General features: G+C 50.0%; 1 protein-coding gene across 13 annotated transcripts; it reads right to left on the reverse strand.

Moving 5' to 3' along the window:
* Window positions 1-208: 208 nt before the first annotated feature.
* BAG3 (BAG cochaperone 3) lies at window positions 209-26,884 on the reverse strand. Of its 13 annotated transcripts, none has more exons than XM_070259914.1 (7): window positions 26,534-26,884; window positions 24,743-25,010; window positions 24,351-24,499; window positions 23,616-24,046; window positions 7,025-7,354; window positions 5,218-5,622; window positions 209-1,575 (listed from the first exon to the last, which is right to left on the reverse strand). In XM_070259914.1, the coding sequence occupies exons 4-7, from the start codon at window positions 23,799-23,801 to the stop codon at window positions 748-750; spliced, it is 1,749 nt and encodes a 582-aa protein (XP_070116015.1). In that variant the 5' UTR covers window positions 23,802-24,046; window positions 24,351-24,499; window positions 24,743-25,010; window positions 26,534-26,884; the 3' UTR covers window positions 209-747. The 13 variants fall into 13 exon arrangements, with proteins under 13 accessions (XP_070116015.1, XP_070116039.1, XP_070115998.1 ...); XM_070259938.1 differs by having other exon boundaries at window positions 209-1,572; window positions 26,534-26,796; XM_070259897.1 differs by having other exon boundaries at window positions 209-1,572; window positions 23,616-23,978; window positions 26,534-26,777.
* Between the last annotated feature and the right edge of the window lie 302 nt (window positions 26,885-27,186).

The following is a 27,186-nucleotide window of genomic DNA, read 5'->3' on the forward strand; positions in this document are numbered from 1 at the left end:
GGCACATTCCCCTGACCTGAGCTCACAGCCCTGAGTCCTCCCAGCTTCCACCTGCAATCTGAGAGTGAAAAGCGACCCAGACTCACTCTCTTGTGAGCTGGGCCAGTAGAGATGTTATGAATCCCAGAGCAGGCTTCTAAGTGCGCCTGCCATTTATCCTTACTTAATGCTGCCACTCTTTTCAAAGTTTTAGAAACCACAAAAAACATTTGGAGTTATATTATTACTTTATTTTCCTTTTTTTAAATGTTATCATTAAAGTCATCCAACATACAGATATTCCTATGGCTCCTTACACATTTTCTTCTATCTAAAGTTAGGTATTTTAGCTATGAGACGAAGAAAATCATCCCATTAAAACAGCAACGCTTCTGAAAAATGGGTTTCATGTTTACATGATGGGAAGTCGACTCCCCATCGACCTACTAAAACTCCTTCAGTCCAGAGCTCTAGGAAGACGGCTCACTACCACGCGGGCCCGAGCAGAGAGAGGGCCCCAAAACGACAAGCGATGGGGTTATTAAACTTTTGAAACAAGCAACTTCTTTATTTATACAGAATAAGAATACAGAAGAAAAGCATCATTTTCCTTTTAGCCCTTTTATTAGTGTGTTTTGCCTCCACCCCAGTTACTGCCTACCAAGCGGCTATGAATAGTAAAAACCAGCTGATTTAAAGTCCCTGAAATGCATGCAACTTAAAATTCCCTAAAGCAAACCATCAGTTCCCAGTTCCCGCGTCTGCTGCTTATTTCGTGGAGGCTGGTGCTGCTGGGTTACCAGCTGTGTCTGCCGTGCTGCTGGGGTCTGGAGCTGCTGCTGCTTTGGCTTCTGCCTGCTGGGTTTCAGTTTGGGGCTCTTCTCCATGTCCGGCACTTTTCTTACTCTTGTCTGCTGCCACGGCCCCCATCTCCATGATTTCCTGCAGCGGTCGATCTGTTTCAAGGGAGCTGGGCTGGAGTTCATAAACCTGGACTTGACCTGGGACATCTATTGCTTTCTGTTCAAGTTTTTCCAGGATGGTCTGAACCTTCCTGACGCCATCTCTCCTGGCCTGACGGACATCAGCTCGTCCTTCGGGGTCTACTGAATCCAGGGCCAGCAGCTCTTTGGTCAAATACTCTTCTATCATCAGATACTTTTTGTCTGTCTTCTTGCCTTCAAAGTTGTCCACAGCCTGCTCCAGCCCCTGTACCTTCTCCAGGATGGCTTCCACTTTCAACACACCTGGATGTTTTGGGGGTGCTTCAGCTTCTCCTGGTTTTGAGGGTGCGGGTTCTGCAGGGGCAGGGCTGGGGGCTGCTCTCTCTTCTGCAGCCACACTCTTGGGGGACGAGGGGACAGCAGAAGGGGCAGGGCTGGGGGGACAAGGAACTGGAGCAGAGGGAACCTTTACTTCTACCTTCTCAGAGGGAGGTGGGGGCTTCTGGGAGACCGGCTGGGACTCTGCCTCCTTACGGATCACCGGAATCGGGATGTGTCCAGGGGGGAGATCTGGTCCCACGGGGCCTGGCTTGCTTTCTGGTTTGTTTTCAGGTTGGGGAACGGGCGAAGGTTCTCGATGGGTCATGGGCTGCTGAGAAGAGGCAAGGACACAAAGACATTTTTAGTAATTGGCTGAGAGTCACAGGCAGTTGTTTGCAGCTATGACTGACTAGAAAGAAACTGGCAAATGGCTTTCGCAAACTTTAACAGTATAAAAGAGATTTCAAAGTCAACCAACAGCTGCTACAAAATAAAAATATGGTATTAATCATCTCTGTGACCAAACCATTTGTTATGCTTCCATTCATCACCTTGTTCTGTTACCTCTCACTGGATTTTTTGGTAGACGGTATTCCTAGGGCAATGAAAAGAAAACCAGTATTTTCAAATGGAAATACCAAAAACTCATGCTGACTGCTAAGCCAGTTTAACTCAAAGCAAAGCCCTGGGTGAGTCAGACGCTCAGGTAATGCAGCCATGAAGGAATAATTGCCACTTGTCCCCCTTCATGCTGTGTGGACAGCCTCTGTTCAGGGTGTGACCTTCCCACGTCCTGTTTTAGAAAAGTTATAATCTCCTCCCCTAAACTTATGACAGCCTAGTGGTTTCTGCCCAAACTGAAATAGTTTTTGAGAATAAGCAAGATGTGCAAAATAGTTAACCCTGTAAGAATGTTGCTTGGCACATCTGCACCAGAGCTAACACTCAGCTGGGCAGCATCTCCGCACTGACTTCTGGCTGCGCAGGCTGAGACACTCTTTAATGTGACATAAACTACAGCCAAATACATATATTTTAAACAGCAAGCATTTATCTTTCCTTTTTTTTTTTTTTTTTGCAGAAGATTTGCCCTAAGCTAACATCTGTTGCCAATCTTCGTGCTTTTTCCTCCTGCCACCGCCCCCCCCCCCACCCCCGCCAAGCCACAGGACATGGTTGTGCACAGTTGCAAATTCTTCTTTGTGAGCTGCTGCCACAGCATGGCTCCTGACAGACGAGTGGTGTAGGTCCCCACCTGGGAACCGAATCCGGGCCACTGAGGCAGAGTGTGCCAAACTTAACTGCCAGGTCATCAGGGCTGGCTCTATAGCCAAATATTTTTAAATGAGCTATGCCTAAAACAAATATCTTGTCTCTTCCAGCATTTAAGTGAATATCTAAAATTCCTTTAAAAATATCAACACATCCTAATTTCATCAACTGGGAAGTAAGAGTTGGACTACATCATCATCATTATTATTTTTTTAAATAAGAGCAGTGTCGCCTTTGTTTATTTTTTATTTTTAAAGATTTTATTTTTTCCTTTTTCTCCCCAAAGCCCCCCGGTGCATAGTTGTATATTCTTCGTTGTGGGTCCTTCTAGTTGTGGCATGTGGGACGCTGCCTCAGCGTGGTTTGATGAGCAGTGCCATGTCCGCGCCCAGGATTCGAACCAACGAAACACTGGGCCGCCTGCAGCAGAGTGCACGAACTTAACCACTCAGCCATGGGGCCAGCCCCAGACTACATTATTTTTAAAGTACCCCCAACTTAAACTATTGAAGTCTACTATAATGAATGTTCAGTTAGGTCACATCTTTGCAAGCCTCCAAAAAGGGATCTTTGAACAAGCTATAAAGGGAGGCCACACAAACAAACAAGGCGAAGGGAAGTGGAAATAGGATTAAACACTGTTTCAGCAATTGAAGGAAATATATGGGAAAGAGAGGAGGGGAAGCCTCCAGCTCTGCAAGTGGGCACCTCTTTCCCGGGATTACTGGGCCCGAGTGAGGACTTTGTGGACACTTAGCTTCTGATGCCAGCAACCTCCTTTTCCAGCCAAACTCTCTTGCAACCCAGACATCCTCAACTTTGACTCTTAACCCTCAGGAACCAGCCACACGCCTCCCTGTGGGTTTTAAAACAATGGCTGGGTGAGAAGTGACTTTAGAAATACCTAAGAGGAGGTACTCTACGGCTTGTACTCTTCAAAAATGTCAAGGTCATGAAAGCAAAGGCAGGCCGGGGAACTGCTCCAGATTGAAGGAGACTAAAGAGAAATGCCATCTAAACGCAGTGCTCATGATCCAGATTAGAGCCTGACACAGGAGCAAATTCCTATAAGGGAGACTTGAAAATGGACTGTGTATTACACAATAACATTGTAGACTGTTAAATTTTCTGATTCTGATAATTCCACAGTGATTGTGAACAAGAATGCCTTTTTCTTATGAAAATACTCGAAGTATTTATGGGTAAAGGGGCATGATATTTACAACTAAATCTCAATTAAAATATACAGGTGATATATAGAGAGAGAAGAAATGACAAAGCAAATGGAGGAAAATATTAATAAACAGTGAATATGGGTGAAGAGCATACTGGATTTCTTTATACGATTCGTATAACTCTCCTGTAAGGTGCAAGTTATTTCCAAATAAAAAAGCTAAAAAAATAAGAGTAAAAGGAGAGTGATCTCTTAGAGGGCCCAGGACAGTGTCACTATTTGTAGTAAAAAGATACCCTGTATTTGTTTACAGAAGGACTTTCTTCTAAAAACTATGGCGGAGGAGCCGGCCCAGTGGCGCAGCGGTTAAGTTTGCATGTTCCGCTTCTTGGTGGCCTGGGGTTCGCTGGTTCGGATCCTGAATGTGGACATGGCACCGCTTGGCAAAAGCCATGCTGTGGTAGGCATCCCACGTATGAAGTAGAGGAAGATGGGCATGGATTTTAGCTCAGGGCCAGTCTTCCTCAGCAAAAAGAGGAGGATTGGCAGTAGTTAGCTCAGGGCTAATCTTCCTCAAAAAAAAAATTAAAATTAAAAAATTTTAAAAAATTAAAACTGTGGCAGAGAATTAACTCAGCTGCTCAAGTCACAGCCAGAGGGGGCTCAGGGTTGCAGAATGTTCTACTGCTAAGGTACAAGCTGATAAAACTAGATGACCTCCTCCTCCAGGAACCAGACCCCCACGTGTCTCCAATGAAGGATGAGTGGACCAGACCCGTGCCTCTAACTTTCACCAGGCCGGAAGGTTTCCCATCCACTCAGCCGGCTGGCTCATCAGCCAGGCAATCTGGTCCTCTACCGCAAAGGAGAAGAAAAGTGTAAGACACAGTCCCTGTCCCCAAGCTCAGAGCCAAGCTGAAGTGAGAATATGAACACTTTTGAAATGCACAAAATCATCACATGCTGAACTGTAAGGGACTCACAGTCCGAGATGCCGTGAGAAGGATGAGCGGGCTTCACGGAAGAGGCAAGACCAGCGTGTCCCTTGGAGGATGGGGAGAACTTGGGTTGTAGAGACATTTCAGGGAGGGGTTTGGCATGAGCAAAGGCTCAGCGGTGGGAATAGGCTTGCAGGGTGAGAAGGGCCACCAGTGAGGAAGGCGACAAGCTGCCTGGAGGAGGCGTGACTGGGCTGTGAGGGGGTCTGAAGGGTCCTCAGAGGGTGTGGTGGGCACTAAGACACCAGACCCCCAGGTTCTGCCCAGCCATTTCCCATCGGGGTGGCTGGCACTCTGCCTCTAAGGCAGCTGCAATGAACAATGAGCAAAAGCTGTAGAAAGTACTACAGGTTCACAGCCCTCATCCTGCATTTCTGCTGACAACCTGCCATTTCCAGGATCTCACTTTCCCCCAGATAAGGTGTGTAAACTAGGTGGGGCTGAGGGGAGAATCAGGGCACCTGCGTGGAGCTCCTCAGCCCCTGGAGAGAGGCTTCTGTGGCCAGTGTGCTGACACCAGCTCCCGTACCTGAGGCCTGTCGACCACGGTGTGCACACGGAGGGGCGAGGGAGAGTGCACTGGTGTGCTGCTTCTGGCTGGAGAGCCCTCCCGGCTGGATGCACCTCGGACAGGCACCCGGAATGGGGATGCTACTTGCGGGGGCCGGGACTCCCAGTCATCCGCCTGGATCTTGTGGTAGACGGGCTGGTGGGTCTGGTATTCACCCTGCTGAGCCGGGTAGTGGATCTTCTGGGCTTGGTGGGAGGGGAGCTGGGCTGCCGGCCGGGTGGCGTTCTGCTCGTGGATCACGGGGATGGGGATGTAGCCCCGGGGGAGCTGGTGGCTGCCCAGGCTGCCCCGCGCGGAGGAGGACGGCAGACTGGCCGAGGAGGATGAGGACGAGCAGTCCGAGGCAGCCGGAGACTGGGATCGCTGCAAGACACAAGGGTAGACACCTGGCCCTGAGACAACCTTCAACCCGGCCCTCCGACTCGCCTCCACTGTGCGCCTGCTCAGTGCAACAGGTTTAACAGGACCTCCCAGCTGTGAGCCTTTCCGTTTTCAAGACTGGGAGCTCGGAGACAAGAGGCCTGGGTTCAAATTCTTAAATGCCCCACAGCTTTCTGAGCCTCATCTAAAATATGGAAAAGCGTGCCCCCTCCCTCACTGGGCTGGCTTGGAGATTCAGTAACATAATCTGTATATGTGCCTTAGCACAAGCGCCAAACACAGGAGGTGCTCAATACATCCCCATTTGCTAGCATTCATCACTCCACTCCCTCCTTCCTCAACCCTTTCCCTGCTAATCTACAGAGAACTCAGCTGAGCATTGGGAACTGCATCCCCTGTGTGGCCCAAGGCAGGCAGGCCCCTTTCCCTGCTGGGTCACCCTCTATTCACCTAGAAAACTAGGAAGGCATTTCCCCAGCTGCTTCTAAGGATCCTGCTAGCTCAAACTTGTTGGTATTTCTGATTGATGTGTCATTTTTGACATTTACAACAAAAACATTACAAATAGAAGTACTGCTTCTCCAAGAAAGGGGTCCCACGTTAAGAGTGATTTGTCACCCCAAGCAGGCAGTGAAGCCAAACAGATCCAGAATAGAGCCAAGGGAGGCTATCCCCGCTCCTGTGCAGACGAGGAGCTAGAATCTGTGCTCTAGAACAGTGCCAGTGGGCACATCAGGACAGGGTGCAGATGGGAAACACAAGAGGGCTTAGTGCTCAGGCCCCTGCTGGGTCCACTGCCCTCAAATCCGAGCTAAGAACCGGACGAAGAACTGTTCTTCAGACATGCGCACACTCAAGTTTTTAAGCGTATCATAAACCCGCTGCCTTTCTGACTCCTTATTTTGGATTTCCTTTTAAATTGTGGGACCCTGGGAGGGCAGGTACGCTGTCTCATTTTCACATCAGGAGAGCTCCAGGCAGTTAACACTTATCAGTAAATACTGAACTGAACAAAGTAACAGGGTACCTCTGTGTTTCTGAAATAGAGCGCCCCGTGAGTGAGGAGCATCAAATGAGGAGCCAGAAGGCCGGGCTTCTAGCCCCAGCAACGCCACTTCCGCCTTTATGTATTTGGACCAAGCTGTTTACCCTTATGAGCTCCAATTCCTTAACTACAAAAATCAGCCATGATCCCTGCCCAGCTGGAAAAAACACCTGTGAAACACAGGGCAACAATGTGGGGCTGTCTTTGCTGGGTGACCGCTGATGCTGCAGGCCAGGCCCGCATGCCCTGCATCTGATCAGGTACCCGGCCCAGGCCACGGGCAGCAGTCTGAACTCCCAGGCCGTGCCCCACAGGCCGGCATGCCGGGCCTCTTCTTACCTCAGGTCTGTGGGAGGCTGGGGGCTGCGCCACCTCAGCTGCTGTCCCCGCCTGTCCACTCTGTTTATCTGGCTGGGTGGCTTCCGCCACACCCCGCAGAGGTGACTGGGACCTCTGAGGAGCCGCCGTGGCCGCCTCGGTTCGGAATCGCTGCGTCCCAGGCTGGGGAAAGGCAGAGAAAGGGTGTGGCTGCCGGCTCTCGGCGCCATCGTGGAGGACTGGAATGGGAATGTAGCCTGGTCGGAGGCGGGGGTACACAGCATGGCCCTCCCTAGTGGGCAGCAGCCTGGTGCCCTCCCGGGAAGGGCCATTTGCCGAGGATGGCGGTTCCTAAAAGAAAAAGAGAAGAAACACAGACTGGTTAGAAACCAGGAATGAAAGGCTCCTGAAAAGGAAAAAGGATGGTGCTGGGTGCTCCCCTCTTCGAGGGTGACACCCCACAGTGTCAGACAGGACGGCTGAGCACAGGGAGCATGGCTGCGCCCCCTCTTCTGTCAGTCACCTCCTCCCCTACTGAGGCAGCTGTCTGGCCAGCAGTTTAAGAATTAGGGGCATCAAGAAAAAGCAGGTGAGCTGAGGTATCTGTTGAGCACAAGAGAGGTCCCAATTTCCCAAAGTGGTACGACAGGTTTCTTTTCTGGGTGACAACCGGGCAGCAGTGTACGTAGGAGAGCCAGTGCCTGTCTCCCAAACCTTCAGAGACCCAGATCAGAAGGTGTGAGGAGGATTCAACTCCAACTCGCTAGATTATCGCCAGCTTCTCTGCTTCCTAAAAGGTCCTCACGTTTCCTAACAATACAGAGTTGTGCTGGACCCAAACACAAGCCACAGCTTGGAAATCTTTGCAGAGAAAGGGCGGCGGGGGAAGGCTGCCTCCTCAGAAAGACTTTCAGAACAAGCGGCAAGAAAGGGAGATACAAAGGGAATACAGAAGCAGCACAGGATGAGGACAAAAACCCGGGGATTAATTGCGCTGGTCTTACGATGCCAAGAAAGCCTGCTTGGCCAGGCGGCTGGGGTCCCTCTTATGTCCTCTCATGAAGTTCTCCCTTCAGCAGCCTAGCTATTTTGGGACCCTTGAGAAGGCCAAGTTCCAGATGTACCACAGAGAAAGATCTTGTTTCAGACAACAAGGCTGGCCAGTCACTCACCGGGCAATGTCATTTCTCACCAAGTAGAGCTGGGCGACCCGAGCCAGGGACCCCCAAGGCTTTCAGTCCTATCTCTTGAACACTAGAGGGTCCTTTTACAGCGGAGGGGGCTATGGATGTGCGCCACTTACACACATCTGAGTGGATCAACTATGAGGGAGGAGAGTGATCCCTCCTTAAGGAGGCCTCTCTCTGAACTGGAAACAAACGCCAGAGGCTGAGCATCCATGAGCTTCTGGGTGTAATCCCCACTGCTGCAAAATGGGTCACAAGTACAGACAGCCAGGAACTGTCCCGCCTTCTGAGTGATGGACCACTGTAGTTCTGCCTTGTTTCTGCAGTTGTGTGCACCAGGTGGCTGACCCTGGAATTTAGCCCTTTTAGACCCATTGACTGCTTCCCTCTTGCTGAGACCCTGCCCCGGGAGGGCCTCCAGCATACAGGAGAGGCAAGGGTGTCACCATGTCCTTGGGGACAATAGCAGACAGGCACTCTCAGATTAGAATAGCCACGTGCTCAGGGCGGCGGCATTACTTTAGCCTGCTTTAACTGTCAGGTCACCCAAGAGCAGGGAGTGGGTCCAGGCCTCACATTCAGAACCGAATTCCTGCTGAGAGACAGGCAGCGAGAGGCACTGCAGAAACCCTGTGCTGCTCAGTACTGACTCCTGACACGTCTTGCGGGCACTGTATCCACTCAGTGGGGCACTCTTCCTTCCAGCCTGAAGCAGGGGCAGGGACAAGTCCTGGAACATCTGTCTGCTGGCTGCCCAGGGGCACTGTTTCCTCCCAACCACGCAAAGCCTCGCGCCTTCTGCACAGCCCATGGAGCTGGGCAGTCAGCAAGCCCTCATCCACAGACCACCTCCTGTAAACATCCTGCTACCGAGCTGCTGGGTACCATGGGGTTACCAAAGCAGCAAGGCACAACCCCTGCCAGCGAGGGGCTTACAAGATGGTGTAAGGCTCCATGAAATGACCAGAAAGCAAAACCACCCGGAGAACATGGGAGGCCCTGCAGATGGGGAACACCATGGGCTTTTCTAGCTAGGATGGCGCCATCCTAGACAGGGTGCAAGTTTATTCTTACCTCTACTAGTAACAGTTCTGGGGTAATTCTCTTAACCTCTGTGAGGCTTAATCCCCTTACCTAGAAAATGGAGCTAGCAATATCTACTCCACAGGCCCGTTGTGAGGTTTTATGAGAACATATCAAGAGGGATGCCAAAAGGTCGAAATGCATGTGAGTTCCCTCCCTAAGTCAGCACGGGATTATGCTACTCAGACCCCAAAGTGTCAAAGGAATCAAAACTGAAGGACAAAGTTAACTGACGGTGATTGGAGACAGGATGGTGGCTGCCCCTGACGGAAACGGTGATGCATGGCAAGGGTCTTGAAAGAACCTTCTGAGGGCATGGGAATGTTCTAAATCTTTTTCTGGGTGGTGGTAAATGGATGTATACCTATGTACAAATCTATTGAACTATACACTTCCCTGGCACCCCCACGCTGCTCATTCCTGCCACCTGCCACCCACACTATCTGGTTTTAACAGGTGAGAGCTGCCAACCCCACCATCTCTGCACAGCCGCTGCGAGCTGCGCCTCCAACTCAGAATCTTCCAGGGTCTGGAAACCTTAGCTGGGCCTGGCTGAGGCTTGGTTCCTCCTGGGGGAAGCCCATGGACCCAGAAGGCACTGGAGCTGGCCTGCCAAGAGCTGTGCATGTTATGCATCTCACTGAATATTCTTTGTACCTCGGTTGAAAGAGAAAAAGGAAGGAAGGAGGGAAGAAGAGATAATGAAGAGCAATTCTGCCTGCCCAAGGGACTGTGACAGCAGAGACTGCTTCCTAGGGCCAATATTCGACCTGGGGCTTAGAAGTGCCACGTTTGGGTCAGTGGAGGAAAGCATGTGGTCACTGTAGGTGGGGGCGGGGGTGTCAGAGTGGCGGTGGGAAAGGGGGTAGCACTAGAAGGTAAGTCCTGAGCTGAAGAAGATAAGGCTGGGAGCCCAGAGGGCTGAGCTGCAAGTGAGGCTCCACGTCCACTGTCCTGAGAGTTGCTGACAAGAGATGCCCCAGCAATGTGGGAGGAACCGAAAGGAGAAACTAGGACACATCAGGAAACGAGAGAAGTCAGGGATGAGAGTAAGGAAGTAAGGGCGAACCAAGGACCGAGGGCAATGGAAAGGAAAGGAAACCGAGGCGGCGAGATGGAAAGGCTGCCATGGCTGGCAGGACAGGAGGAGGAGCGAAGGGAAGGGGCCATCACCAAGACTCGAGTTCTGAGTCTGCAACCAACTAAAAATGATGCTGTGAGCTGGCACAGACTGGAAGGCAGGGATGGTTAAAGGCGGCCTGGAGGCAGGTTCTCCTACAGTCCTGAGGTCTACGCTCCAGCTTCTGTGTGAATTAACAACCCATTTATGCCATTTAATAAAAAACCACAGGAGCCGGCCCCACAGCCAAGTGGTTAAGTTCACGCACTCCGCTATGTGGGCCCAGGGTTTTGCTGGTTCGGATCCTGGGTGTGGACATGGCATCGCTCGTCAGGCCATGCTGAGGCAGCATCCCACAGAGCACGACCAGCGGGACCACAACTAGAATATACAACTATGTACTGGGGTGCTTTCGGGAGAAAGAAAAGGAAAAAATAAGATTGGCAACAGATGTTAGCTCAGGTGTCAATCTTAAAAAAAAACAAGTTTTTTTAAAAAGAAAAACACACATCTCTCCATGAGCCTCACATGTAAAAGAAGGCCAGCCTCCCCTCTACTCTGGTGGGGTCTTGTTTAGAAAAACACTGCTTTAGGTAAGTTAAAAAACCACGTCAGGGGCCAGCCCCAGGGCCGAGTGGTTAAGTTCAAGACGCTCTGCTTCAGTGGTCCTGGTTTGGTTCCTGGACGTGGACCTACACCACTCATTGGTGGCCATGCTGTGGTGGCATCCCACATACAAAATAGAGGAAGACTGTCAAAGATGTTAGCTCAGGGCGAATCTTCCTCAAGCGAAAAAAGAAAAAAAAAACCACATCACTTTTACAGAATAGAAAACTAAACACTTCTAAGTGAATGAATAGTTTTAACCAAAAATGAAACTCCCACCCACAATAAGGCCTGTACCAGGAATGCTGACGCCACCTTCTAATGTTTCTACTCTGCTATCATTAGAGCCCTGTCAATAGCAAAGGCTTCAGCTTTTATCAATAAAAAGCACTGCCTGAAAGAGTTAAATTGCCCTTTCTATCTTCTACGGTGTTTTCATCACAATGTAGTAAAAAAAAAAGAAAAGATATTTTTTAAATGAAAAAAGTAAAAAAAATGTGTAATATTTATGATTTATCCTAGAACATGACTAGAACATGTCTCATCAGTCCTGTAAGAAGTTTTCTCAAGTTCAAGCACAAGTCCAGAAAAAGCCCTTTGCTTACAGCAGCATCTTCCATGTAAGACTCACTATGCGCCCCACTGACTTCAACGGGGACTGGGGAATCCACCTTCCTGGGTTCTGCCTGTGTGACCACGTGACAGGGCCCACGACCTCAGTGACTGCAGACAACTGTGAGCCTGCCTCCCCGGCTCGGTCTGCCTGCAGCTTCTCAAGGACTGATGATGGTACCACAGGAACCATTCTCCAGGGCAGCTTAGCTCATTATCCTTATCTTTGGGCAAAGACATCTGAAATACATACCTATAAAATCCAATTAGGAAATAAGAGCCAGCGTCCTGATGTTCATGGCTTATCTCATCACATTAATTTATAAAATGAATTCGTTAATTCTTCTCCCTTGTTTGTGCACTGCCTTGAAATCCTGAGGCGTGTCTCAGAGGGCACCAAACAACTCCATGAGATGCCCAAGATAAAAAGTAGGAACAATTACCCCAGATGAGCCAAAATGTGCCTTATTAAGTACAAGATATTATTATGAGAAAAGCCTTGGGGTCAGGTTCTAAGTTTGGGCGAGACTTTAGGCTTATTACACAAGTCTTGTTTGCTTAAGAGCACGTCTAAACTTCACTCCCGGTTTTTAATAACAATGTGGGCACTAAGGGGACAGCTAGGAGACACAGAAAGAGACTGTGCTTGGTCTGAACCCTGGATCCGCCCCTAAGGATGTGTGCTACATAAACAGCTCACATCCCCCGCTAGACCTTAATTTCCTCAGCTGTAAAATGAAGCGGAGGCCCAGATGTTCTGTAAAGCAGTGGTTCTCAGACTCTAGGGAGCATGAGGAGCACTCAGAAAAGGCAAAGGAAATGCAGACTATAAGCCCAACCCCAACCAAGTCTGATTCGGTAGGTGTGTGCTGAAGCCCAGCCATAACTACACTGAGAAACGGAGCTAAATGAAGTTCCCTCCAGCTCTGACATTCTCTGTGGCCTCTGATTAACTCTGAACATCTACATAAAGCTCAAAAACAAGGAAAAGTTGATGTCACGGAAATATAAAAATGACTACTCTTAACTACACTCAGTTAAATCACATCAGAAATTGCTGGAAGTCAAGGTGCCCCAAAGCTTCAGGTACCAAACGAAGAGGAGGAAGCTGCTGAGCCCTGGGAAGCACTCCTATGCCTTACAAGCAGGGCAGGAATATAAAAGTAGGGCAGGAACAACAGCCCTTGGGCTCGTGCCAGGCACATGCCCACCACTCTGCTGGGGTGTCACGCATTCATGGCCTTAGCTGCTTTGGGAACAACTGGAGAGCAGGGTTTGCCTTGACCCACCCATAACTGATTCCCTATACAGAGAGTGGCTTCTGAACCCTGAAAACAGCCCCTGGGTGAGCCCCCACCTCCGCTCCACGGTACAGTGCTCTCAAAAGATGGGCTCAACACCTACAAAGCCCAGCTCCCGCCAGTGTGGTCTGAAGAAAGGTAACAGCAACAAAGATCACTCTGAGCGCTGCCCCACAGCACTCACCTTGACAGCCCTGGGTCTCAAGCAGGACACAGATTCCGTTAACTAGGATTTTAGGCCAGATGAGCCTTCACACCAGTCAAGTGTTGACTTTTACCAAGGACATTTCTAAGCGTCTAAACAAAGAAAAAAAGATGGAGGGAAATAGGAATCCTGAAACTCCCCATGTATCTAGGACTTGCATCAAAATTAAGTGGCTTGGCTCAGCTCTATTAGGGAGAAAACAAAAGAAAAACTGCCTTCTAAAGCACAAATAGAGTTGAGCTTCAACATCCTACCAAAACTTCCCATTTGGTTATTACAGGCCACAGAAATGAATCAACTATTATTGCCAATTTGAAATATAAACATTTATTTGCATCCCCACAGCCAAACTCAAAATTCCTCAGTTCCCACTGGATAGTGATCCCACTGTTCCCAGCCCTGTTTGGGGCACATAACAGAGACTGGGTAAATTCTGAATAATAAGAGAAGTCTATATTCACTGAAGTGCGATTACTGTGCTCCTGGTAAGACAAGAGTCTGTGCTGCCCACCAACTCCGTAAGCAATCTGGTCCCAGGTGACTGGAGGCTTTATCTGATGCTCCCTTTATTAAAGTATACATACTCTGTCCTGGGATTACTAAGATGGGTGTCCCTGTGTGTTTCTACCGGGGAAAACGTTTTTAGAAGATGAAACTCAACATTGCTTCTTTTTGCAGCTGAGCCCAAACAGGGAGGAAGGACCCAGCACGAGCCCCTGTCTTCAAGTTGCATCCGGGGCTCCAATCCCGCCCCGCTGCTCACCAGCTGCGTGCCCTCAGACAGGACTCCTTGCTACTAAGACTCAGTTTCCTGAACTGTAAAAATCCCCATGCCTCCCAGGGATTTTTGCAAGATTTAAGTGAAATAAGGCACGAAAAAGTCTTTATAAACCCTGAGCTGCTCCATGACCTACATTATCATGTTCCTTTATTCCACAGATGGACCAGCTTTTCTCAAGCAACAGTTGGTGGACCTACTGTTTATAAAACTGTAAATTTGTGTCTAATTCCTAAGTGGTCTCACCAAGTTGGTAATGAGCCTGTTAGAGTTAGAAGCCCCTTTATCTGAGAGTCTTAAAAGCACTAATTAGCAAGGATGCCACTTTCTCTGCTGAGAACTTCTATCTAAAGTTTCACAACTCGGAAGCAAACCGCTAACAACAACTCTAGGGGCCAGAGCCCTAAACTCCCCTCTCCCTCCAGCAGGCCCCAAGCAGCTCCTCTGAAGGGGCCTGAATTGTGGACAAACTCCCTGCTGAGAAGCACCCACTTGCACTAATTGTGGCTCACATCACATCAGAAATTGCACTCATGCCCGAGGCCCAGAGGAAAAAGCTAAGCCAGGCTGGGGCAGGAGGATCCACCTGGGAGTAGAACATGAACTGCTAGCTCCCCAACACGCTCACTGCACCCCCATCAGGGCACGTAAGGGGCCTCCAGGCACCACTGACCACAGCTGGGTATTTCCCCTGCTGGACTGAGTGCCGGGGGCTCAGTCAGCATCCAGCCTCCCCAGCCTCCCAGCCTCCCAGCCCCTGAAGCCCTTCTCTAGGATTCCATGTAGCAGATGTGGCCCAAGGTCACATGGGAAGTCACTGAAGATCCAGGTGAAGAACCCCAGTCACCACACTCTCAGCTCCTGAACTGACAGCTTCCGGGAAATTAAAAACTACCTACTTCCACTTCAGAAAAAAAGAAAAAGAATAGGGACACCTGCTTTAATAAATCTAAAGCCCTTGGGGCTGGCCTGGTGGCGCAGCAGTTAAGTTCGCACGTTCCGCTTTGGCGGCCTGGGGTTCCCCGGTTCGGATCCTGGGTGCAGACATGGCACCGCTTGGCAAGCCATGCTGTGGTAGGCGTCCCACATATAAAGGAGAGGAAGATGGACATGGATGTTAGCTCAGGGCCAGTCTTCCTCAGCAAAAAGAGGAGGATTGGCAGTAGTTAGCTCAGGGCTAATCTTCCTCAAAAAAATAAAATTGAATAAATAAATCTAAAGCCATGAATCACAGATGGAAAAGTAGTGAAATTCCAATATCGGGAAGCAAAGTCTGTCTGATTTCAAAGAAACCTCCTCACGGTACATTTCCATGGGTTTCTCAAGGACTTGTCTCACACTAAGGTGGAATCACCTGGTTCTTCCATCTGCTAGATGCACACCACGCAAGTGTTTGTTGGCATCAGCGTGCAAGGCTTCAGCCATGCATTTTGTACAAAACACAATTTCCCCAAAGAAAAAAGCTCCAGTTCATCAACTGCAGCTCAGGCAAGGGGAGACCATCTCTGACCGATGTTGGCTGCCCTGGAGGGAATTCCTGGGGGGGACTCTCCTCCCCACCCTAAGCAACAACTCAAAGCATGCCTCCTCCAACAATCATACTCCTCCGAGGGAGGGCCATGACAATTAGAAAACCCCTCCCTCTCCTTCCTTCCATGGTGACATTTCCACCCCTTAGAGCTGAGTCCAGAATGGCTGTGCAGATGGCCGGCCCCTCGTTAACATGGCTCAGTTCCCCCCCAACACCAACTAGGCACCTAGCTCCTGCTGGCAGTCTTCAGGCCTGCGCAGAGATTCGTAGAGACTCTCCCCTCAAGGAGTCGGGGTTGAGGGTAAACACAGCACCCCGTACAGCACAGGGCAGGAGCCACAATTCCCCTGGCCTGCTTAGGGTGAGGGAGCAGGCACGAGTCTCCAGGTGATGGGGCTGTGGGCTGCAGGTCTGGCTAAGGCTCCAGAAAGCCAACAGCCTTCATCTGACGCCTGGGCTGCACCGCCGAGTTACTGCCCAGCTACATACCACCCTCACGAGGGGCACAGGAACTCCAGGGAAGGGTGCTGAGGGTGGAAGGAGAGCCAGCTAAAGTGGTACAAGGGGGATAAGAGGAGGCCTTGCTTCAGAGAGACTTCAGGCCTATCTGGGAGCAGACAGACCGATATCCAATCAAAACTGTCTACCATGTGGGGAAGCCAACCACCCCTCTGTGAACCCCCTCCGCTTCTTACAGGAGGCTGTGATCATTCCCATGGACCACACACACCTGTCAGGCCGGGCCCTGACTCATCGCTTTCCACGCACCAGCCCCCTTGATGCTCACAACCTTGCTAGAAAGTACTGCTGGATGCCTGTTTTACCGAAGGGGAGACTGAGGCTCAGAGACGGTGAGTATCTGAGATCACCAGAACCCAGGTGTGTCTGACGCCAAGGTCAGGGACTGCCTTTCGCTATTATCATCCTTTCATGACTCCTGCGCCATCCGTACACTGTGTGATGAGAACGGTTTGTGGCTAATGTCTTCAAACTCTTCATCTTCCTGGGGCAAAACGCAGCAGGAGGGAAAGCATTTCACTTCGTCCAGTCGAGCTGGGCTGAGGCTCAGACCTGGAACATTCAGTTCGAGTGCGCCCCGGGTCAGGGAGCCAGCGCTCGGTGCTGAGTCACTGCCTGGCTGAGGCAGGACAGCGAGAGTGAGGGCACTCGGCTCCATTCTGAGTCACCACGGCCTCAAGACTCCACATGCGCCCAGGGTCTAGGACGAATCCGGAAGATACAAAAAACCAAGCGGCTGCCTTCTCTTCTGCACACGCATGTGATTTCCTATCCTCCCACTGTTTGAATTTTTAAACTATTCATTCATTCATTCAGTGTCCTAGAAGAATTTAAAATAACTGAAAAAAACTACAATTCTACTTTAGTGAACACCAAAGCAGTTATTTTGAAATAGGAAATGTCTGTTCTCCAACAGGATGCTAAGGAACTTTCAGTGGAAAATCTCACCTCAATCGCTGGGACACAGCTCTGTGCTGGGAGCTCTGGGGCAGCCGAGCTGGGTTTTTTTGTTTGTTTGTTTATTATTATTTTTTTTTGAGAAAGATTAGCCCTGAGCTAACTCCTGCCAATCCTCCTCTTTTTGCTGAGGAAGTCTGGCCCTGAGCTAACATCAGTGCCCATCTTCCTCTACTTTCTATGTGGGATGCCTGCCACAGCATGGCTTGCCAAGCGGCGCCATGTCCGCACCTGGGATCTGAACCAGCGAAGCCCAGGCCACCAAGAAGTGGAACGTGCACACTTAACCGCTGCGTCACCGGGCTGGCCCCAAGCCGAGCTGTTTACAGGCTCCTGATGCAGGCAGTGGGCAATCTGCAATTCGGGGCTTTTCTGAATTGACAGTGAATAAGCAGCTTCACTATGCAATGTCTGGCCTTACTGTTGGCCACACGGGAAAAACGCAAAACTGAAGAGAGACTCCTTTCACCACGCTCAGGGAGTGCCAGGGTTGCCCTTGGTGCAGCTGTGGATCGGCAGCATCTGGCTGCTCTCAGCGCCCAGGCTCTCCAGCAGGCCTGCTCCAAGATGCTGTGTCACTGGTAGGGACAGAAAAGACCTTCTCCAGACCGTGAGGATGAACTCAGGGAATCAATAGTGAAGTTCTTCGTGTAGAAAAGGCCATTCAGAAATGCGATAAAGAGGCACCAGCTCCTACGGGACATCTGGGAGACCAGGACAACAGTGTAGCACGTGGGAACCAAGAGAAGGCTTCCCTCGACACACACACTCCAGTCTGCGCTTCAACACGGGCGCCTTTTCTTTAACCGCCCGTCCACTCCGGAGCCCAGGCCCACGTTTTACTCTTCTCCACACAGAATCATTCGATTTGTACTGAGCCTGTGGATCCTGCCAGGCACTGAGAGGCAGAAAGATGAAACAGATGCAGACGCTGCCTCCGGAACTCTCAGCCCACGGAGACATGACCCCAAGGCAAAGCAGAAAAGTGCTGCCTTTTGGAGGAAAGATTCAAATTAAATTAATGAGGAGTCCAGAGCAGGGACAGCCTGCTTCTAACCCGAGACAGGGAGGAATGCTTCACGGAGAATGGCATTGAAGCAGGCAGAGCTGTCCTCTATATGGCACTTAACATCATGCCTTGCACAGAGCAGGCACTCAGCAAATTTCAGATGGGATGAAGGAGGAAAGACTTGGGCCCATCTCCTAAGTGCAGACCCAGGCTCAGGAAGTGAGCCAACATTTCCGATCAGCTGTACAGACACAGACCCAGGGCTGTTTATTCCCGAGGCTGTGGCTGGCGGGCTCTGAGTATGAAGGACTACAGCCTGGCCCACTCTGGGCAAGTCTTTCAGGCTTCCCCAGTGGGGGTAAACCTCTGGCCACAAGACTCTTTTTGTTTTGTCATAACTGACAGGCCTCAGGTCAAGAACATCCCCTCTCCAAGTCTATTTTCTCATGCATAAGATGCACCTAGTAGGTTCAATCTTAGAGAACTGCTTTGAAGATTTAAAGAGATAAGGTTTGTAAAAGCATTAACCAATGTCTGGCACAGATATATAAACACGTTGACAGACAAAAAAATATTAGGTTCATTCCTTCCTAAAGAAGCTCTCTCTGATTAAGCTTTCACAAACTGCCTGGCTTCCTGAAAAGCTGCCAAAGCCCCCAAAGAAATCTTCGTAGAAATATGCAAAGACTTGGTAACACCAGGTATCTCACAGAGTCACACAATGCCAAGCGAGGGGTGGGGATCCACTTCCACATCTGCAAAAGGAGGGGATGTGCTTAGATTCCGAAGTCCAGGTATGAATCTAAGAACTGAGGCAGAGGAAGACCCTGGGGCTGGAGACTTGATTCACAGGCAACGGGGAGCCGGGAAGGGCTGTAGATTTCCACAGTCAGGTATGACAGAGCTTCCTTTAGCGTTCATTAGCACTAGGGGGTCCTCAGAGATTCCTCATAAGCAAGGCCTTTGTCTTCTGCTCCCAGTTTTTCTATGTAAGGTGTCTTAAATACTTAAGAACAACATTAAAACAGCACAAATGTGAAGGAGAAAGAGCAGGTTTGGATTATGCATGGCTTCCTATTTTTGATGATAAGCATCAGATCATTTTAAAACGCCAATAGGAAGTAATAAACATGTAGAGTGGTTTATATAAGGCAACCATGTGTCATTCCAGAAACGAGGACAGCGCTAATCAAGCCTCATGGGTGGTATGAAGCTTTCTGACTCACAACCAGCCCTAAGAGCATCAAACAGCTAAGCCTTCACCGGCCCTGGCTAACGTCAAATGCCACCACCATCCTATGTACCAACTCTACCCTCATAAAGGGCAAACCTACTGTACAAAACAGGGGACCAGTTCTTGCATAAGCCAAACACAGACTGTTCTTTAGAGGGGAAAATGACTGTCTTGGATGAGCTGGACTCCTAAGGCATCTGGCCATGTTCTCTATCCCCAACAAATCACTGTTCATCAGTGGCAAAGGAATTTGCTCTGCCGTAACTGCAACTTGCTGGAAATACAAAGGAAAGAACGGCCACTCATTTCCTGACTGTGCTCTGATTCTGCTGGGAGGCATAAGAGCTTGCAATCGATCTGCCAAAAGCAAAATGATCTCATCTTCAAGAAAATTCAGGAGGTTCTGCTGAACCTGAAGCAGAATAAATGGGTGTCTCTACTTCAAGCATAACTCAAAACATCTCCAATTTCCTCTGAAAGGATATTCTACCCATCTCTCACAGGGCCTGCGTATAATCTGTCAAATTATTACAGTGAGCTTGTGCTGGGAGAGCGAGACAGGAAGGAAACCCCCTGGCTTGCTTCCTCCTGCATAGAGGAGGGTCTTGGGACCACCCTGAGTCTGACCACCTCCCCACACCAGGCACTGCCACTTTACCGATTCCATCCATCCCTGTGCCACCCCCACATTCACACTCCCAGAGGCCAGCCACCGGGGAGGTTCACCAAGAAGGAAAACGGAGGCTCTGGCAAACGCTCTGTAGGTTAGATGTTAAGCAGGTGCCACTTGAGGGAGTCCAGGGCCTACGTGCAGGCATACACTATGTCACAGGGCCCCACACACTGCCCCTACAAAATGGGAATGCCGTCCTTCAGTCTGGCTGAATGAGAATCATCATTTTTTGACTTACAGACTTCTGGGCCCTTCTGAGCGATTCAGATTCAACAGGGGGTGGGGGTGGCAGGCGGGTAGCAGGATGACGCAGCTGGTCATCTGTGTTCTTAAAAGGCTTCCCTGGTGACTGCCAGGCTTAGGAATCTGTGCTGGTGACCTCCGAGATCCGCAGAGCTAGAACAGCCCTGCTCCTTGACGGAGAGGGGTCTCCCTCTGGTCCCGGCGAGGTTTGTGAGGGGGCAGCCCAGCGACATACTCCAAAGTATCCAGCCTCTGTTTATTCAGTGAGGACACCCCAGAGGAGCGGCTGCATCGGAACTGAGCATCTCTTGATTCCAAAGCCAACGCCACCCTCTCTGCCAGGGAAGGGGCCTGGACTGGTATGAACTTGCCAGGGGATTAGCAGGAAGCCCACGTGTGCAGAAAATCGATATCAAGGAAGGCTGCAGGTGGGGAGGTTCAATGGCTCAGAGTGGAATGGATAAAGCCCACTGTCTTTGCCTCTAGCTGTCCTGCCTCTGCAATGAAGGGCAAGACACTTGCTTTCACTTGCTCCCTCTGCCAAAACAGGGATAATGAGGGGCCAGCCCGGTGGCAGAAAGGTTAAGTTCATGCGCTCTGCTTTGGGAGCCCGGGTGCAGACCTATGCACCACTCATCAAGCCATACTGTGACAGCATCCCACATACAAAATAGAGGCAGAGTGCCACAGATGTTAGCTCAGCAACAATCTTGCTCAAGCAAAAAGAGGAAGATTGGCAACAGAGGTTAGCTCAGGGCTAATCTTCCTCACCAAAAGAAAAGGGGGCGGGGGGGAGGAGAGTGGATAAAGAGCCACTCTAACCACTTCAGGGGAATGTGGGACGATCAACTGAGGACAGAGGATAAGACTAAATAAAACACCAAGTTCTAGTCTTTCTCTTCTTTCCATAAAAGTCATTCCTTTACCAAAATGGTTAAACTGTAAACACCCAGAAGCTGTGTTCCCCAAAAGAGGCCTTCCTCTGTTTTTCATGCTCAATGAATAGCTCTTTATTGACTGATAACATCCCCTCTTGAAGGTAAGGATGCTTGAAGGGTCCTCTCGGCCCAGCTCCTCCAAAATGACCCTTTTCACATTCCACATTATACACCAGGACCCTTTTCTCGTTATACAATAAGAAACCAATTTCTGATATAAAGTAATACTGAATTTCCACTGTATTTAGTCTGGAGTGAGGTGTACTTCATATAAGTGAAAGTAAATTAGTCACCCAGATGTTCTGTGTGTATCAAAGCACGTGTTTGTAAAGCAAGGCAGTGCAAAGAGCTAATGAAGCGAATGTTTTCTCCTCACGTCTTGGTGCCATGCTGACAAATCTCAAGTAGTTAACTTGGTAAAGAGAAGTCTTTTCCTGAGTTAGTCACATCCAGCCACTACCAAGCAATGACAGCACAGAAGTTACCCACCCACACTAGGTGGTCAGGAGGACACAAAAAATAATCAATTATTCCAGCCCGCACACTTCACAGTTTCATAAAAATTCAAGACACTTCTACCTTCTTCTGAACAGATACACTGCCTGTTATTAGGATTTTCTGGTCCAGTTCTCTGTCTGCTGTTAGTACTAGCTGAGTGACCACTGGAAACACACTTGAATTCTCTGGGGTTTTCCTCAGTAAAATAAAGAGGTTGAACTAAAACATCTTTAAGCAGCTTTCAACCTTAAAATTCTGACTGTTAAATTTTCAAATCAACTTTTCCAGCGTCAGACTTCTGATTCAGTAGCTCTTACTTTCTACTTGTGGGGAACAATAACAGTAACTCAACCTGTCTTTCCCCTCTTGAAAGGGATAACGAAACCACAGCCTAACCCATCCACCAGATGGGTAACCGAAGATCTCAACTTGCTGGGTGAGTTTCACACTGAAAACAAACTACTGGCAATCTGGGTCTCGTACTGCACTCACAGTGGATATGTTCAAACTTGATCTTCACGCATAACCAAGGATGCCAGCAGACTCTGACCATCCCTGTCTCTATAGGAAGGAAGCCTCAAAATGATAGCTTTTTGGTTTTTTTTTTTTTTACTACGCTAAAGATTAACAACCATGCACACTGCAGTAATAGGGGGGGTTTGAAAAGAGCATTAGTTTCACCCAACAATGGGCTGACCAGACACACAAAAAAGAATATATAAGCATGCCCAGCCCAGCTAAGTACAGCCTCTTGTACTAATTTTCAGAAATAAATACACAGTTAATCTCTTGTAAATGTAAGCTGCTGAATATATAATGTCTCACTGTTGGGCACCAGAGTGTTAACACTAGTTTTAAGAAAAAAGCACATAAAAATGAAGGTGTATAATACAGATCTTTTTTCTAAAATGATGATGTAAAAAGCATTTTTAATTTTGTGAATTTTTAAATCTTCAAAATAACTTACTGGCTCTTTACAGCTTTTATGTTTATTTTGCCCAGACAGCATAACATTACTCTTTCTTTACGTGTATTTCTTTTTCCCAAGACTTTTATTTTGAAAAAGCTCAAATTTACGGAAAATTACAAGAGTAGTACAGTTCTAACTTTTTAAATTAACAGACATTTCAAATTTGTATTTTCAAATTTTCATGTTCCTAAGGGTTAAGTAGTACATATCCTTGCATATACGTAAAAGAGGCATATTTCTGCTGTATTCACAAAAGTATTACTATTCAGTTATTTGTGTGTTAGAAACAAACCCTAGGTATTTTCATACCATAACAAGGAAGGGAATGTATGCCATTAAAAAAAAAAATCATTCTCTTTCTCGCCAGTGTGAGGCAATGTCGTAAGGCAATGGCCAACTATGAGACAGTCTCACGTATTTAGTTTAGAAACTGCCTGGAAGAAGAGCATCTTGTTTTTAAACAAGTCACACTAGAACATATTCTTCTTGAAAACGGTTTCAAGCAATAATACAATTCTAATTTCAAACGCAGAAAAGGGGAAAAAAAGGAATGTATTCACATCACTCTCCTGAGTCACTCTGCGCCTGAGACTGGAGAGCAAAGTCAAGAAGCCCCTCAACCAAGTGGGGGTCCTTCAGGGGGTCAAATTCCTACGAGACCACCACCCAAGCCTGCGAACCGGCCCCTGGCGCCCACGGAAGCGCGAGCAGCACAGCGAACCCGGGAGCTCAGCCCGGGGAGCGGGCGGCGGCCGAGGCCGCGGCGGGGCCTGGCCCGGGCCTTCGGCGCTGACCAAGGCCGCCCGCCCCTCCCGGGCCCTCGAATCGAGCTGGTGGACCGGACGTGGCGCCACCGCGCGGGTCGCACTTCCCGGGCCGACCCCTGGAAACCAAATGCGGCCCGGGGAGGACAGTCCCCTCCGTGGCCCTCCCCCTCGCCCCGACGCCGGCCAAGGGCGAGCCCGGAGGGGCTCGTAGGGGCGCCGAGGGCCGAGCCCTGGAAGCCGGCGTCCGCCGGGGGACCGTGCGTCCCAGGTGGCCTTCACCGCCCTCCGGGGCCGGGCGCCTCGCGTCCCCGCAGCCCGGCGCCGTCCCCCGCCCTCGCCGTCCAGGGGGCCGCCGGCCGGCGCAGCGCGGGCCTGGCTCACCTTGGGGCCCTCGGGGGGCACGCGCGGGTCATTCCACGTCGTGGTGCGGCTGTTGTGGTCCACGAAGAAGGGCCAGCCGGTCTGCGGGTCGATCTTGATCTCCCAGCCGGGGGGCAGGGGGTCGCGGTCGCTGGCGCCGTTGCCGGACGCCATCTGCACCATGGGTGAGTGGGTGGCAGCGCTCATGCTGGGTCGGGGTCGGCCCGGAGGGGCGGCCGCCGAGGTGCCGGGGTGCGGGGTGCGGGGTCTCGGGGTGCTGGGTCGCGGGGTGCCTGGTCTCCAGGCGCCGAGTCGCTCACTGGCTGCGGCCGGAGCAAGAGCCGTGCGCGCCGCCGACGTGTCCGGGAAGCCGGCGCCGGGCACCTTTATGAATTAAAGGAGGGGGTGACGTGGCCCGAGAGGGGTGGAAGTGTCTGGAAATAGCCTCCTCGCTGCCAAAGGGGAAGGAGGAGATAAAGGGAGGTAGCAACTGGCCGGCTAGAAACTTCTGGTCCCATCCAGAGAAGTTGGCGGCGGCGCGAGCTGGATGCGGAGCTCCGCCCTGAGTCATTGGCTATAATCGTGGCGGGGCGGGCCGGGGGCGGGGCCTCAGCCCGCCCGCCCCCCCCACCCTCCCCCACCCTCCCCCACCCCCACCTCTGTCCCCGCCTCCCTCGCCCAGCGACCAGAGACTGGGGGTCGGGGGGCGGTCCCCGGGCTGAGATCGCCCAGGGGTGGGTGGGGGTGCACGCGCACCTGCGGCCAGCGGGCGGGACGAGCAAGCCCCGAGGCCATCGTCTGTGCGCCCAGGGCCGGTTTCGGTTTCCAGACTCGCTCCCTCTTCTTGAAGCCGCGTGGGTGTTCCCGGGACCCAGAGTCCGCGAGCCCGGTGCCTGCTGCCGCTCCTTCGTATAAAAACAAAGTCATCGTTAGCCTTTAAAGTCCTTGGTCTTCAACTAGAGCCTTGCCCCCGACCCCCACCCCCTTTGCTCCCTCATATACTGATACTCAGGGACACGGGCGTCCTTCAGTTACGTTTTAATCACTTTTTTTCACAGGCTCAAGCGCTGTCCAGAAGGAGGTCTGGAATGTTGATCTGACACCATAACGAAGCCAGGGAGAAAATGGAAGAGCAAATGGAAACTCACCTGCCTGCCTTTTGAAACCCAACGAAGAAAGATTGCATCAGCTCCTGGACCTCATATCTCAAATATAGAAACTCTCGTTGCAGTGAACAACTTTAAAGAAAAATCACATCCTTTGGGGTTTTGGTCTTTTTTATGGTGGAGGCTGATTCTTGCTATCCTAAATCTTGACCTTATTTGGGAAGTGGAGACCAAATTGATGCATGAAAAAGTTTTGTTTGGTTGATTCAGTGGTGGTTGCACTTGTAGCCTCAACAGGGCATCCCCATTCCTATGGGAGAGAGAGAGGGTGCTCCAGATAGAGAACGTTTCAGAGCTTCCACTTTAGATCCTTAGGCCTGCAGACTCATTCCTTCCCCCAGAAACATTTTGAGATGCTGCCTTGGACTATTGTGGGGTCCAATTTTCCAACTCAAATTCAGAGAATACCCTGGGACCCTCCACAACACCTTTTGTCTCTTTCTGCCCTCAAATTACTCCTTTTGGAGCAAATGCTAGAGAGGCCTTCTGATTATTTCCAGTGGAATGGTTCCCACTTACATAGGTTTACTTATCAGCTTTGAAGTCCAAAAATGCAGTTTTGTGAAAACACAGAGGCGATTAAGCTACAGGGACTGACTCAGGTCACAAATACACAAGAGACTGATGTATAAACCCAAATGCCAGTGTACTAATTTACCATCAGAAATATTACTTTTGAAGGAGCTGGACCCTCAAGTTCATTGGTCAGTGTCTATCTGATTCTTACTTATATCTGAAGCTCTGAGCACTGGGCTGGGCCCAGAGTCCATATTCAATAAATACTGATGTTTATTGAAGATTGAATCCAAAGTGAATTTTTATGTCTATCTTCTTCCTTTGCTCACTTAGCTTTCCACTTCAACTACAGTTTAAACACTGAGAGCATTCTTTCCTGGCTTTTTTTTTTTGCTAGACAGAAGCAGGGAGGAAGCAGGTTCCTCCAGGATTACCATAGCTGCTTCTGAGAGTTGTATTCCACTAGGGGCTTCAAATGCTTTTGTCTAAAATGGAGCCATAAATCTTGGAGTGCTGGCTGGAAGACGCTCCTCTGAGCCATGCTGGATAACGAGGAAGATGTCTGTCCTTGGTGGCTTTTTCCTCTCTGGGTCTTAGGACTCTCATTCCCCGGGTGCTGTGGACGGAATGCTTGTGTCCCTCCAAAATTCATATGTTGAAACCTATTCCCCAATATGATGCTAATAGAGTTGGGGTCTTCGGGCAGTGATTAGGTCATGAGGGCAAATCCCTCATGAATGGGATTAGCACCCTTGTAAAAAAGACCCCAGGCGCTGCCCATTGCATAGTGGTTAAGTTCAAGCACTCAGCTTCAGTGGCCCAGAGTTGGTGGGTTCGGATCACGGGTGTGGACCTACACACTGCTCATCAGGCCATGCTGTGGCAGCGTGCCACATGCAAAATAGATGAAGATTGGCACAGTTGTTAGCTCAGGACCAATCTTCCTTACCAAAAAAAACACAACAAGAAAAGACCCCAGAGAGCTCCCTTGACCCTTCTGCCATATGATGACACAGTGAGAAGATGGCTGTGAACCAGGACACAGGGCCCCTGCCAGACACTGAACCTGCTGCTGCCTTGATCTTGGCCTTCCCAGCCTCCAGAACAGTGAGAAATAAGTTTCTGTTATTTATAAGCCACACAGTCTGAGGTATTCTGTTATAGCAGCCCAAGCAGACTAGGGCACCAGGCCCTTGAGAGTTCACTTGCCCAGATCAGAAGCTTAACTGTGACCCTGGATTCTCCTTTCTCTCTTACCATCCAGTCGTCACCAGGTCTGTAGATTCCACCTCCTCAATATTCCTTGATTCTGTGCACTCTTTCTTTGGCGCCACCAGCCTGATCCAGGTCACCCTTATCTCTCATCTGGACTCTGGCAACAGCCTCTAATCTTGTCTCTGTCCAATCCATTGCCCACATAGCAGCAGAGTGACCTTTTTCAAGTACAAATGAACCATATCCTTTCTCTGGTTAGAATGGTTTAATGGTTCCCATCGCCCTCTCTATGTCCAAGTCCACACTCCTTGGCCTGGTGTACTCTGGCCCCTTCCTCCTTCTCCCCGGTGCGTGTTCCACTCTGGCCCTGCTGAACTCTCTCAGGCACACACTGCGCTTTCTCATCTGCACACATTCTTCCTCCGCCTTCTCCCCAACCTGCAGCACCTTGCACTCCCTTTGCCTGGTCAACTCCTCTTCATCTCCAGGTATCACCTTTGCCAGCACTCTCCTTCACTGTCCTAGTCTGGGTCATGTGTCCCTTCTAGATGCTCCCTTACAAATCCTGTGTCGCCCTATCAAGCACACTGCATTGCAATTGCTTGTTCAATGGTCTGATTTGCTTATGGGTTGAGTTTCTTGAGGGCAGGAGCAGAATCTTGATGGCCACTGTGTCCCTAGCCTCTGGCACAGTA

Source organism: Equus caballus, chromosome 1 (genome assembly GCF_041296265.1).
Source record: "Equus caballus isolate H_3958 breed thoroughbred chromosome 1, TB-T2T, whole genome shotgun sequence".
Classification (NCBI taxonomy): Eukaryota; Metazoa; Chordata; class Mammalia; order Perissodactyla; family Equidae; genus Equus; species Equus caballus.